The sequence below is a fragment of the Pongo pygmaeus genome, chromosome 16 (genome assembly GCF_028885625.2).
Source record: "Pongo pygmaeus isolate AG05252 chromosome 16, NHGRI_mPonPyg2-v2.0_pri, whole genome shotgun sequence".
Classification (NCBI taxonomy): Eukaryota; Metazoa; Chordata; class Mammalia; order Primates; family Hominidae; genus Pongo; species Pongo pygmaeus.
This window is the reverse complement of record NC_072389.2, coordinates 85,022,842-85,037,739: the sequence shown is the minus strand read 5'-3', so window position 1 is coordinate 85,037,739 and position 14,898 is coordinate 85,022,842. Positions and strand designations below refer to the sequence as shown.

At 51.8% G+C, this 14,898-nt stretch overlaps 1 protein-coding gene across 5 annotated transcripts in view; it reads left to right on the top strand.

The window, feature by feature from the left end:
* Window positions 1-5,830: 5,830 nt before the first annotated feature.
* The window catches only part of RASGRF1 (Ras protein specific guanine nucleotide releasing factor 1), a 130,000-nt gene continuing 120,932 nt past the window's right edge, over window positions 5,831-14,898 (top strand). Inside the window, exon 1 of one of the 5 annotated variants that reach the window (XM_054451591.2) lies at window positions 5,831-6,497. In XM_054451591.2, the coding sequence (XP_054307566.1) occupies window positions 6,222-6,497 (276 nt within the window). In that variant the 5' untranslated portion in view covers window positions 5,831-6,221. Of the gene's footprint in view, window positions 6,498-6,565; window positions 6,614-14,898 lie in introns of those variants that run through there. The other 4 variants (XM_054451593.2, XM_054451592.2, XM_054451594.2 and 1 more) reach the window with 4 other exon arrangements.

Genomic DNA, 14,898 nt, shown 5'->3' with positions numbered 1-14,898 from the left:
AAAGAACAAATGTGAATGACTGTAAACATGTTAAAATGTCTAACCTCACAACTTTAAAAAGAAATTTAAATTAATACAAGAAGGAATATCATTTTTGCCCTTTCAAAATGGGCAAATATTCAAGAGATTGGCAATATTAATATCCAGGATTGACAAGTGGATGGCGAAATGGACTGTTTCATCCACTGCTGGTAGCCAGGTAAGGAGAAAAAGCTCTCTGGAAATCAAGTAATACAAACCAATGTTGTAAATGTATATCATTTTAACCCCGAAGTGCCACTTTCAGAAATTCAGCCTAAGAGAGGGAAGTGTATATAAAAAGATATTAATTGCATTATTTCCAAAAACTATGAATTGAAAACAATCTAAATCCCCAATCAGAAAGAATCCATTAATTAAATTTGTAGTAATATTTAAAATGTCCCCACATACTGTTAAGTAAAGAGACAGCAACAGATTGACATCATAAAACAGCATAGCATAGTTTCTGTATTCCAGAAACACACTTTGGTAAATATATTTACTTAGGAAAAGAGGATTGTATAGAAAAAAATGATCATTGGAGAAATTATCTGTTTATTTTCTATATTGTCTTAGTTTTTTACAAAGAGCCTGCAGTAATTTTAATCAAACGGAATACTATGGCTATTTTCATTGGCTAGAAAGTAAAAGCGTAAATTGCTGGTGTCTGCAGTTGGATGCCTGGGCAAAGCTGACCAACTGAGCCCAAAGTTGGAGTAGTAAATCCCCAAGGGGAAAGCCTCCATTTCCAAGTCTGCTTCTGACCCCTTGTGCTTAAGTCTTCATTTCTTTAAATGACACAGAAACTACATTTTTCTTATGGAATATGTTGCCAAAGGAGCAAAGGTTCTCTAGATATTCCATCCACACACACGCCACATGCCCCACAGACATACACACCATACCACTCAGAAACTTCCACACATGCAACAGACAACACACATCACACACACACACACACACACACACTAGAAATCCTCACTAGCGGGCACCTCCCATCCAGTCAGACCCACAGAACACCCATCTCAACAAATGCCTAAGTTGACCTCCGGTCCAAAGTCTAATCGAAATCCCACATGAAGACTTAGCAGGATTTCGAACTGGGCAATGTCCCTGTCATTAGCTAGCCATTTCTAAATGCAGAGACCAAACCCACCAAAATATTCCTTAATTCTCCTTCTTGATTCTTTATCTACAGAGACCTCAGCCCACAGGGCTGGGAGGTGGGAAATCCAGTAAGCCAGTTCTTCTGGGATGAGGCCTGGACGAGCAGTCAGAACACCTCATCCCAGCTCCTCCCTGTAAGACTCTGTGCATGTTGTTTCCACTACCTGGGCCTCAGTTTTCCCATCTGTGAAATGGGGTTATTAACCCTTATGCAAATCCTTCTTGGGAGAATGGAATGAAGCATGGCAAAGCCCAGATGCACCTACAGTGCTCCTGTAGACATCCTCTCCACCTTTGAGGGAGGGTTGACCTCAGGCCTAGTGGACAGCACACATGAGAGCTAGGTGTGCCCACTTCCACTAGCTATGGCAGGGAATGCCTACCCCCTTCTTGGCCTTCCCCACCCCAGCCCAAGCTGGAGCCAGCCTGGTAAATGGTGTCTTCTTAGCCAGCTAACTGAAGCACCTTCCAGGGGCTCTGAACTCTGACTAGCATTGAGGCAAATGACCACAGAGGGGCCAATCAGGAGCTCTTCTCCGGTTTCCGGCTGTGGGAACTGGAGAGAAATCAATATGCACACAGCTCAGATGGGAGTCATCAAAGCGCCAGGGCTGATGCCAACCCCCTCTTTCTCACACAGAGGTTTTAAGCCAAGCCCAGCTCTCCAGCATGGACTGGCCCACCAGGAATTCCTGTAACTCCAAGACCAGCAAAAGGAAGTGGCTCAGACTCCCCAATGCCAGCAAGGGGAAGGAGGGAGTTGAGAGCAGATGTTCTTGGCCCAGGCTTTAGACCAGTGGTTCTCAACCCCAGCTGTGCATTGGAATCACCTGGGGAGCTTTTAAAAGCACAGATGCCCAGGGCCCACCCTCAAAGGTTCTGACTTAATTGGCCTGGGGTGCAGCCTGAGCACAGAGGTTTTTAAAACATCTCCAGGTGGTTCCAAAGTGCACCAGGGCTGAGACCCACTGAAGTGGGTTCTTTTTTTTTTTTTTTTTTTTGGAGACAGTCTCGCTCTGTCACCCAGGCTGGACTGCAGTGGCGCGATCTCAGCTCACTGCAACCCCCGCCTTCCGGGTTCAAGCAATTCTCCTGCCTCAGCCTCCTGAGTTGCTGGGACTACAGGCATGTGCCACCACGCCTCGATAATTTTTTTGTATTTTAGTAGAGACAGGGTTTTACTGTGTTGCCCAGGCTGGTCTCGAACTCCTGAGTTCAGGCAATCCGCCTGCCACCTCTGATCGGAATCTTTCCCCCAGATCCAGAGGAAGACGGTTTTCTTCCTGCTACACTTAAGAGTCAGACAGAGAAAGCATGCTTGGGCATCCCTTGCAAGACAGGGACTGTATTTTGTTTATCACTGTATCCCCAGTGGCCCACCCATGCCTGGCACAGAAGAAGGGCTAAATGAACACTAGTAGAATGAAATGTGTGTGGATGAGTGAATGAATGAATGAATCCCATTGCCTCCCACCTCTCGAGTGCCCTAGAACTTTCAAAGTGTGGTCTGCAAACCAGCAGCTTTTCATTACCAGGGAACTTGTTAGAAATGCAGATTATCAGGTCCTGTCCCAGATCCACTGAAAGAGAATCTGCATTTTCACAAGATCCCCAGGTGATTCATGTGCACGTGACCGTATCATGAGTTCTCCCGTATATGAGCGGTTCTCCACCTTCACTGCACATTACAGTTACCCATGAAAGTGTAGCTAGCCCACCCATGATCTCTGGGAAGTGCTTAAGTGCTCCCAGGTGATTCTGATGTGCAGCCCAGGTTCAGAACCTATGTACCATAAGTCCCTCTGCCACAGCAGCCTCTGTGCAGGCTCAGCCTTGAATCCAGCCTACGTAGGAGACCCTCTCTTGACCATCCTACACCCTCTTGGGATAAAAGCCAACCTCCCTGCAACCCAGGGACCACCCACTTAGCTCTACAAAGACCTCTGGGACAGACTGCCCAGTTCAAATCCAACCTCCACTGCTCCTAGCTGAGCGGCCCTGAGCAAGTCATTCAACTCTCCCATACATCAGTTTCCCCATCTGTACAATGGAGCTCATTGGGGAAAAAAATAAACTTACTACACTGGGTTGCATGAAGATTCAATGGCTTAATTGATCTAAAGCACTTAGAACAATGCCCCTTCCCTGAAGTTTTCTTGGCTTCTGTAACAGACTTCCGAATAAAAGAGTTTAGATAAAGAAAGGCCAGATTAAGAACCTCAATCCTGCAAACTCTGCTTCCATGAAGAGAGCAAGTGAGAAGAAAAGATGGTGATAGTGTAGGGAAAATTAAGACTGAACGAAAAGGCTTAGCCATCTAGTCTATTTTCATTATTTGTGAAGAAAAATCAGCACCACTGAGTCCTTGGGGTCCCTAGGACTGGAACGATGGCACTAGAGGGAGGACTAAGGTTAACAAGGCCAGTTCCTCCCCCAAATTGCTCCCACTCCAGGAACACAGGCCTGCCTCACTGTGCTCAGGACAGGGGCAGCTCCGTTCCTCTACAGCAGAGCTTCTCCATGGATTCTTCCACGACCTACACAGGGCTGCCTGGTTTCCAAGCCCTTCCCTAGGGCTCCAAACTAGGGTGTGTGTGTGTGTGTGTGTGTGTGTGTGTGTGTGTGTGGTGTGCTGCATGTGTTGTGTGGGGTGTGGTGTGTGTGTATGTGTGTGTGTGTATGTGGTGTGTGTGGTGTGCTGCATGTGTTGTGTGGGGTGTGTGTGTGTGTGGTGTGCTGCATGTGTTGTGTGGGGTGTGGTGTGTGTGTGTGCAGCCCAGGTTTGGTCTGTGGGGAGTGTGTGTTATGTGGTGTGTGTGTGGTGTGGTGTGTGTGGTGTGGTGTGCATGGTGTGTGTGTGGTATGTGTGGTGTGTGGTCTGGTGTGTGGTGTATATGTGGTGTGTGGGTGTGTGTTGTGTGTAGGGGTCTGTAGGGGTGTGTGTGGTGTGTGTGTGTGGTGTGTGTAGTGTGTGTGGTGTGTGTGGTATGTGTGGTGTGTGTGTTGTGTATGTGTATGTGGTGTGTGGTGTGGGGAGTGTGGGGGTGGTGTGTGTAGTGTGTGGTTGTATGGTGTGTGTGATGTGTGGGGTGTGTGTGTGTGGTGGGGGGTGTGGAGGAGTGTCGGGGGGGTGTGTGGTGTGTGGTATGTGTGTGGTGTGTGGCGTGTGTGGTGTGTGGCATGTGTGTGGCGTGTGTGTGGTATGTGGCATGTGTGTGGCGTGTGTGTGGTGTGTGTGTGGTGTGTGGTGTGGTGTGGTGTGTGGCGTGTGTGTGGTGTCTGTGTGTGGTGTGTGGTGTGTGTGGTGTGTGTGTGGTGGGGGTGTGGGGGGGTGTGGGAAGTGGTGTGTGTGTAGGGTGTGTGGTGTGTGCGTGGTGTGTGTGATGTGTGGGTGTGGTGTGTGTGTGGTGTGTTGATGTGTGGTGTATGGTGTGTGTGTGTGGTGTGTGGTGTTTGTGTATGCGGTGTGTGTGTGCGTGTGTTGTGTGTGTGTGTGGTGTGTGGGTGTGTGGTGTATGGTGTGTGTGGCGTGTGTGTGGTTTGTGCGGTGTGTGTGTGTGGTGTGTGTGGTGTGTGGGTGTGTGGTGTGTATCTGTGCGTGTGTGGTGTGTGGTGTGTATTAGTGTGGTGTGTGTGTGTGTGGTGTGTGTGGTGTGTGTGTGTGTGTGTCGGGGGAGGGGTGTACGCAGTTTCCGTGCGGAAAGATGGTGTCTTTCCTTCAGAGAGCTGCGCGGGCACCCATCCCCGCTGCAAAGCGCCCGGGCCAGGCGCGGCTTGCTCTGGGTCGGGGCGAGCCCGCTGCCCTCTGCGGCAGACAGCGATGCGCGCTCCCCGCCCCAGCTCCCGGCTCGCCCGGCGGCCCGCGCGCCCTCCCGGTGCAGCATGCGGGCGCTGTGACGTTCTCGGATAAATGCCGTGTAACTGTGTAGGCGAATGAGAGCTAAAAATAAGAACGGAAAATCTATCATTAAGGTATCATTGCGCCAGCGCAGCTATTTGAAGGCTCCCATGGTCCCCGGCGCCTGCGTTTGAAGCCCGCCTTCAGGCTTTGGGGGGTGTTTGCAGAAAACTCCCAGCAGCGGCTCGCCAACCAGACCTCAGGGTGCAGGGAGGTGGCGCCGGTAATTATGGCAACTCTCAAAATAAAATAATATAAAATAAAGTAACCAACGTTCACCAACCACCACCCCATCTCACCCTCTGTACTGTCCTCAGGTAGCTGGGGAAGCCGCCGGGAGTGCGGCCGGATGCTGGAATTCAATGTGACCCGGCTGAGTATGCAAAGACTAGAACTGGACGCTTTTCCAGCTCTATTTCGCCACCCACCTTCCTCCTTCCACCTTGTATTAGAAATAAAGTAGGGGGTGGGGGAACCTTTAGAGGAGAAAATGACAACTGGTACTTAACCCCAGGTCTACAGTGCGCCGCGGTGGGGCGCAAAGACGCAAACTCCCGGGATGGCGAGCCTCCGGGGTTCCATTGGGTTAAACGAAAATTGATCTGATTTGCTTTTTAACATCCGAAAGAGAGAAGGGGAGATGAGGGGAGGGAGGGCAGGGTTTGTGTGTGTGCGTGTGCGTGTGCGTGTGTGTGTCTGGGGAGGGGGAGGAGGCGCCAAGGTGCAGCCTGCGCGCGGCTCTGCGCCTCGGCGGGGCTGCGTGCGTGTGTCCCTGTCCGCGCTGCTGAAACGGGCTCTTCGAGGGATCGGCGTCACATGACTCCGCCTGCCCCTCGCCAGCGCGCAGATCGCCAGTCCCTCAGTTTGCCCGGCGCCGGAGGAGGGTCAGGCGGTATCTTCCGGGCACTGGGGCTCTGCGGGGCGGAGAAGAGGTTCCGGCGGGGAATGGTATATCTGGATTCAAGAAGCCGCGGCTCGGCGCCAGATCCTGGAGTGTAGATATTTGGGGGGAGGGGAAAGCTAGAGGGAGCGAGCGAGCGAGCGCCAGAGAGAGGCAGCGCGCAGCGCGCACGGACGGGGGGCTGCTGCGCGGAGAAGATGTAAGCGCGTGGGGTCTCGCTGGCCTCTGAGCACCATGCAGAAGGGGATCCGGCTGAATGATGGCCACGTCGCGTCCCTGGGACTGCTGGCGCGCAAGGACGGCACGCGCAAAGGCTACCTGAGCAAGCGGAGTTCGGACAACACAAAATGGCAAACCAAGTGGTTCGCGCTGCTGCAGAACCTGCTCTTCTACTTCGAGAGCGACTCGAGCTCGCGGCCCTCGGGGCTTTACCTGCTGGAGGGCTGCGTCTGCGACCGCGCGCCCTCCCCCAAGCCGGCGCTGTCGGCCAAGGAGCCGCTGGAGAAACAGGTGAGGCGAGCGTCGCGTCCTGACCTCCCCGCGTCCCGGCCGCCGCCCTGGGGGCTCAGGGCCTTCAGCTGGCTGATGGCGCTTGAACTTTGGCCCCTCTACTCTTGGCGCCCCAGGTATTCTCTGCACCCTCAGCGAGAGGGGAGGCTTGCTTCCAGCCGGGCGAGTGACTGCGGCGGGCAGAGGGGGCAGGGATTGAGGGCGGGGAGTAGATGTGGGCTGCGGCTGCCCTTCGCCGGACGAGCCCCGTGGGAGGTGGGTACAGAGGGGCCGACACCTGGAGATGCAGAGGAAGATGGGGTCCTAAGGACCAGACAGAGACGATGAATCTGGATACACGTCCAGCCAAAAATGGTGCTCCCAACCCCCACTCCCACCGCCCAGCCCTAACAGCCCCGATCGTCTGTTCCACACCGGGAACGTGTAATTCCCCGCGCTTAGGCATGGGAAGGGCAAGACGGAGGCGTCCGAGCGCTGCCAGCCCTTGCCTCGCCGCAGCTGAGGGCGGAGAGCAGCCTGCGCTAGCTCCGCGGAGTTGGGCTGGGGTTGCGGGGCTACACGGGTCGGTTCGGTACCATCGAGCGGTGGTGGGCTCCCAGCTGGCGGCCGCCGGAGCAACAAGCCCAAAGATTCCCAAGGACCGTTCTGATGCGCCGGGGCTAGGGCCAGGGCTGCTGCGGAGGCAGCGGGACAAGTGGGCGCTTCTCTCCTCCCCCGCCCCCTGCGCCGCCGCCGCCGCCGCCGCCGCCGCCGCCGCAGTCGCGGCTATAGCGCTGCGCTCTGGTTTCCTGAGCTGCAAGGCTAAAGAGCCAGGCCTGGCTCTAACAGGGAGCCCGGGCGGGGTGGGGGTGAGCCTCTGGCGTGAAGGGAGGAGGGGCACCTGCAGAGAGAGCCACCTCTAAGCTTGGTGCGCTTTCCAAAAGCATCTGGTCCAGCCTCTTGCCTCTAGGAAGATAAAGCAGATGATAGTGGATCCTAAAATGCCACTGCCGGCAGGAACCTGCCATCCATAGGGCCCAACGGCTGGTGATTGCCTAGATGGGGACATTGAGGCCCAGAGAGAGAAATTCACTTGCCCAGCGTCATGCAAGTAGTTGAGGCTGTCCCAGTATTCTGAAAAGACAACCGAAATCTCAAAAGCCACTGCTGCATGAAGACACAGACTGGTGGTGATTGAATTGGTTGAAATAAAAGCATCGCTTGAAGTCTTCCTCCCAATTGTCAGGACAGAGATCCAAGCTCAGTCTCTCTAGCACATCTCTTCCTTCCCTACCCTCAGCCAGTGGGTGTTAGGAGATGGTTTCTGAGGACTGGGAAGTGTGGACAGGAATTTTTGAGGGTGGGTCCCTGGGGATGACAAGCCATGTGGTGAGCAGGGGCTCCCAGATGGAAAGAAGAGCAAAGGGTAGGCAGCTCCTTAAGCTTAAAGCTCAAATGGAGCCTGGGGAACTCATGTGGAAGAGCCAGTCCCAGGCCAGACTAGAGAATTTGCTCTCAGCCCTTCAGAACTTGCCCCTCTCCAGCCAGTGTCTACCCACACCTACTCGGGGCCTGCAGCCCAAGCCCCAGCCCCAGCCAGAGCCCCCCTCCATCCCTCAACCCACTACACTGGATCCCAGAGCTGAGCTCCTGGGTAGGCAGGAAGTGAGGGGTGGGGAAAGCCAAGTTGGTATGGGCTCGTACTATCTGTTCTCAGCCCCCTGGAGGTGAAGGCAGACAGGCCTGAGACTGAATCTCAGCTCTATGACTTCCTGGCTGTGTGACTTCGGTTAACTTGCTGAACTTCTCTGAGTTTCCATTTTGTAATCTACAAAATGAAGATAATAACACCTACCTTTCTGGGGTTTTGAGAGCCCTACATTAAATAATGTATATGAAAGTATGCTCCCAATACATTTTAGTTAGATCTAGACGAATCATAGTTGAATCTGAATTACGCCCACCTGGACAGAGCTATTTAGGTCACCAGATGTTAAAGTTGTACAGAACCTCAGAGATACAGCCTTCCCATTTTACAGACCAAGAAACTGAGAGGCAAAGAAAGGGAGTTACCCTACAACGGAGTAAATCAGTGGCAGAATCAGACCTAGAATTCATCCAATGCCTAAGAATTCCTGAAAATGAGACCCTACATTGATTTCAAATCATCCAACTCTTGGCCCAGGTATTAAATCATCCTAGCAGTAGACCACGGGAGGAACATCAGTGCAAAACTAATTGATGAGATGCACTCATGTTCAGAGCCATTTCCCCGGAACACGACTAGTCAGAGATCCTCAGGTGTGTTCACGAGAGCAGCCCTCCTAGCACAAGAGAACAGAACAGGGTTAAAAGTAGCAGATGATAGTCTGGCGCAAATTTCTGTTAAAGACTCATACTTTAATCACATATGTTTATATAGGTTCCATTTGCCTCTAGACCAAGTTTGACTCCTGTGGAAAACTAGATCCTGCTCCTTCCAGCTACACATGTGTACAAAAATTTATCACTGTCTCTTTTCTCAATCTTTGAGTAAAATAAATGGTGCCAGCAGCTGCTCCATGTTTCTGTTTGACTTCAGTGCCCCATGGCATAAGCCACAGAGCCTAGCATGAGAGGCCTAACTCCAGGCCATTCTGTGACCAGGTTTGAGCCTACAAGAGGCTTTGGCTCGATCTGCTGGGCATGTACAGAGTGCCTGAGTTGAGAGGCGTCTACGAAGCCATCTGTTTAACTAGACTAGCTGGTGTCTGATGAAGAATTGGTTTCAGCAGGAAGCCATTTTACCAATGTCCAAGCAGACAGCTTCCTCCCTGAAGGGCCAGGGGTGGTTTTTGAAGGAATAGAAACCAACTCTTGGCTGGGCACCCCTAAGTGGCTGGGGCAGAGTCAGGGACCGTGCACATAGTAGATGCACAGGAAACGCACATTGAGCTGGACTTGTTAGCCTATCATATGTTAATTTCATATTTTATGTCCTCAACCTAGAAGCTGATTGTCACAGGCCGTGAGCCCCTGAGGAAGACAGACATAGATACGGGTGAGCTCCTCACGGTGTGAAGATGCTCTAATAGCGGGATATGCAAGGCGCTCTGGCACCGAGCCCCAGGCCCATCCTAACATTGTGCAGTCTGGCTGTGTTCAGACCAGTCTGACTGCCTCTGCTGCAGCCCCCGTGTCCAGGAGCTCTAGCCTGGGATCCTAAGGCCTCATGAAGTCAGACTGGCACAGCCATGCCCCTTATTCCATCCGGCAGCTGCAAGCCACCTCCCTGGCCTGGGCCCTTTGCTCAGTCCTGACCTCTTCTGCTCCCAGCCATGTAGCCCACACACTGAAAGCCCAGGTGCTGTTGACTTAGAGCTTGGGTTCAGCTTCGCTAGAGGTTGGCCCTTGGTGTTCCATACCCTTCTTTGGCATGGAGTCCCCCAACCCCGGCTTTTCCCACTCTCATTCCAAGCTCTCTGAAATAAAATGTCCAGCCCCAGCTTCTCAGTAGGGTGCCCAGCCAAACCAACTCCAGCACTTCTTTCACTCTTCCCAACCAGGAAGGGTCAAAATGTGGGCACCAGGCTCTTCCTGATTCTCTTAGGACAGAAGAGACTCAGACAAATCCTTGCAGCCAGAACCTCAGAACTTGATGTTGTTGGAGGTCCCAGAAGCTGGGGGGGGCCTCTTAGAACCTGTTGTCTACCCACTTTGTGCCCTTCTCTAGAGACAAGACAAAGCCCCCCTCCTGGTCCTCATGCACAGGACACATTACTGGTTGGCCTGGCAGATTCAGATCAACAGCCCTGAGGCTAATGAGTACACTCATTTTACAGATGACGAAACAATTTCAAGTGTGGCTACCCAGCAAGGCAATGGCAGAAATGAGATGCATTCTCTGGCTTTCTCACTCTGTAGCTATTCTGTTGTCACCACAAAGCACACCCTCCTTGGAGTTATAGCACATTCAACCTCTCAGCCAATCAGAAAAATGAAAAGCTGAATGTAGGAAAATAAGGTTGCTCTAAAAGCAGCAGCCCTTAGACACAGAACCCTGGGACGCTGGTATACATATGGTGCCAACAACGCAGACTGTAAGATGCTTGCACCTATAGGAAACCAGCAAGACTACCCCACCCGCTCCAGACCATGCCCAACCCTAGCAGGTGTGGGGTCCCAGGATCAACTGTGTGGGCTACTCATCTCCCACCCCATCCCCCAAATGTTCCTAGAGTTGGAATGAAGTTGAAGAGGCACAGTAATTATGCCTGGAGTGGGACAAGGGAATATCGGCTTCTTGCGACTATGCTTGGTGACAAGTGTGGTGAGGATCAGAAACAAATCGTACATCCACAAGCCTGAACTAAAATTCCACATTGTTTATTCACGCAGCAAACATTTTGGCCCTTGGTGTCAGGCTTGTGGTAGGTCCTGCAGACACAGAGAAGAAGAAAACTTAATCTTTGTCTTCAAAACACTCACAGTTGAGTAGGGAGCTCGCCTCTCACCTCTCTCCTCAAAACTCACTCCCACAGTAATCACCAAGTGCTGGCAATTCTTCCCTCCTGAAGAGCCTGGGACTCTTTCTCCCTGCCTTGCCTTGGTTCAGGAGCTCATGGAACCCTGCTTGAGACTTACTGTAGCTATTCTGTTGTCACCACAAAGCACACACTCCTTGGAGTTATAGCACATTCAGCCTCTCAGCCAATCAGAAAAATGAAAAGCTAAATGTAGAAAAATAAGGTTGCCCTAAAAGCAGCAGCCCTTAGACACAGAATCCTGGGATGCTCTGAAAGCATCAGTGGCTCCCATTGTCTTTAGAAAGATATTCAAACTCCCGACCATGACCTGGAGTACCCAGTGAGATCCATCCTTTGCTGGCCCCTCTAACCCAGAGCCACCCATCCCCTCTCCTCCTTCCCCATCCTGCTCAGGCTACCACTTTTCAGAGCTGCATATGCCTCCCATTTCCTATCTCAAGGCTGTGGCAGAAGCTGTTCCCTCCACCTGAAATGATCTCCCACCAACCATGCCCTTAGAATAAACAGCTCCTTCTTCTCCTGCAGGTCTTAGCCTAAACATTGCCTCCGTCATCACATGCATTTACAGCACTGGACTCTTTATTCATACAATTGATCACAGTCTGTGAATACTTCACGTATTTGGACGGTTGCAAATCATCTTTCTCCCCACTGGAACGTAAGCACCAGGAAAGCAGGAGGCAGGCAGATGCAGGAGACCAATCAGGGGCTGCTGGAACCCAGAGTCCGGGTGAGAGAGGTGGAAGCCCTGAGAGGATGAAGGAATGGGGTCTTTACGATTAAAAAAACTTTACCAAGAGACACTCAGGTGGAAAATTGGCAAGACCTGCCATCCCATTGGTTGCAACAGAAAAGAAGACAGGATCAAACCTGATGTCCATGGTTCTGCCTGAGGCCACCAGGCAGATGCATGTCACCAGTAGAGAGGGGAGAGCTGAAGACAAGCAGGTTTATGGGCAGTGAAAGAGGATGAGTGGCAGTGATCTCATCACATTTAATCTCAGGGAGGTCACATTTGAGAAGCCCAAGGGCAGAAAAGGGCTTTAGTGCCCTCCCCCGCCCCACCTTCTGGTATGGTAAGGACACTTATTACAGAAACCAGCGGAGTCCCACGAGGAGGACAGTGGGTGGTGTGTGCTGAGGGCAGCGGACCAAACAAAAGGGCATGTGCAGAGGCTCAGCAGGTGGCGGCCCTGTTGTCCAGAGCCCAGGGAATGAAGTGATGTGGCTGCCAGGTGCACCACAGGGGACGTGCAGGCTGGCTGAGAATAGTGCCAGCTGGGCAGAGCCTCATGAGGTCACTTTGGGGTCTGCCTGCACTCAACGCTTTCACAGCCTGGCCTGGCTGGTCAGCCTTTGCTTGCACTTCTTCAAGAGCAATGAGCCAGCACTGGGAAGTTGAATTTGGTGGCTCGTCCACACTAGGATTTCATTTTTCAACACTGCCAGGCAGGTGCCGTCACTCCTCCTTCATAGGATTTGCCAAACCTGCACAGGAGAAGTAGGATTTGAACCTTCTCTCCCACTGGGTCACTGTAGACAAATCCGCAACTTCCCTTCATTGATGCTTTTCTGCCTCATTCTGAGGAGCCCTGGGGGCCACACTCCCACATCAATCAGAGCAGTCCCATTTTTAACTGTTTGATATATTAGGTTTCCACATGAGATTTTGTCTTTCCTAATGCTTTAAAAAGCTTGACCTTCGCCATAAGTTATTACTAAATGCCCTTCAACTCTGCCATGCTATGAATGCAGATTTAAATGTATATAATTTTGTAGCAGCATGTTTCAAAACGCCAGATCAAAAATGCTGAATGACAATAAATACCATTTATTGAGTACCTGCTGTGTGCCAGGCACCAGAGTGCATGTTTTCCATGCAGCTCTTCCCTTAATTATTCCAACAGCCCTGTGAGGTTATCACTATTTGCCCATTTTCTAGATGACAAAACTGAGGCTCAGAGATGTTAAGTTGTTCAAAGTTAGCAAGTACATGCAGAAGCTGGCCCATGAACCCAGGAGGTCTTCCTGATTCTAAAACCTGAGCTCTTCATCCACAAACACAGCATAAAGACTGGCTGGGGACTGTTATTCCTTGCTGTCTATTGCCAAAATAAGTGGAGAAAGAAAGAGAATTAATAGCAGGTGAAAATATGTCACAGTCACGCCAGTGATTTTTGTGAAGGCGGCTTTTGTTTCTGCTTGGGTGGGAACCTTGTAACTCTGAATCCCCTGAGCGTTGATGGGAAGCGCACCAAGGCAGGCATCCACACCCCACAATCCGGTTTCCCTGGAATCTGTGGGAGCGTGGAGCCAGTGCCCGTGTGCGTGCAGCCAAGAACAGAACTCAGCCCCCTGATGTTTATGCAGGAGCACTAGTGACGCGTGGACTTGAGAGAGGTCCAGAACACTGCCAACGCCCAAACACTTCCGTGAGGGCGACTGTCGTGCAGGGAGCAGCTGGGAGGTGTGGACACCCCCACTCTCTGTCCCCGACTCAGAGAGGAGAGTACAGCCCCTCACACACGCAGCCTTCATTTCCAGCCTCCAGCCTCCTTCACTGAGGAGTTATTTTGTCCCTGATAGTGAGGCAGCATTGAGAATTTCCAGCCATGGTGACCCGGCGTTAGATCCTGGCTCTAAATCTCGGCTCTGCCACCTCCTAGCTTGGGAAGGCTTTTAAGTTCTCTGAGTCTCAGTTTCCCCATCTCTGTGTTAAACTACATGCTGTTTGGAAAGCCCTAGCACAGCACAATAGGTGTTATCAGTAAATTGCAGCAGCTGGGGCTTTGGCTGCCACCTTTATGACAAGACTGTTCCTCACTATAGCAGTGACCCAGGTCCCTGGGGTCTCTCGCAGGCTGGAAGCAAGCCAACACTGAGCCCTGACCCTGCATATGAAAATAGGATTGGAAATCTTAGCTCAAAGAACCTGTGAGTTCCTGAAAAGGTCCGAGCAAGCAAGCCCCTACCAAAGGACAGATGATTGCTGCAGGAGCGTCCTTCATCCCTGTGGACAAACCATCACCAAGCCCTGTTAGTTTCTCCTTCTGGGTATATCTCTCAGAGCTGTGCCCTCTGTCCCTCTCTTCCTCCACCACTCTGGTCCAGGTTGGCATCACCTCTCACCTGGACTCATCTTATGCAGTGGCCTCCTAACTGATGTGTTAGTCAGGGTAGGTTGGGTTGTGCTGCAATAACAACCAACCCCCAGATCTCCATCAGCACAACTAAGACTCATCTCTTGCTTGTGCTTTACGTTCCATGCAGCTGGCAGGAGGCCACTGCTCATGATGATCACTCAGGGACCTGGGCTGGTAGAGGCTTGGTCCTGACACCAGCCTCCATGGTCCCCTCCACTGAGGGGAAGGAGTGTGACAGATGTCTCATTGGCTTTTCCCAGAAGGGATCCACTCTGAGCACAGTTCACTAGACAGGGTGAGCCACCTGGCTTTATTTCAGAAGATGTGCAGAAGTGCAGACCTACTGTGTGCCTGGACACAGAGCGCCAGAAAGGCTGAGAGGAGAATATGGTGCTAATGGTATCCACTGTCCCCACACATGCACCGTGCCCCCACCCCCAGTCCACTGGCCTCTCTGCAGCCAGAACAATCTTTCTAAAATGCAAATCTGATCATCAGTCACACACACAGTAGCTGAAGAGAGGTTTTATGGTGGTTTCATGAGGACACGGATAGTATGTGGTGTGAGTGCAAGCTCAGAGCTTACAGGGGCAGGATCCTTGCCTGGCCTCCCCTCCTTTCGTTAAGCTCAGTGACTCTGTCATTCTTGACCAAATGTCACAGAAGCATTTTGGCCACTAGGCTTCCCTGGAATTAACAAGGGAGAGGATTTTAAAGGCTAAAGTGTCCTCCTGAGATGTTAACACTCCATTG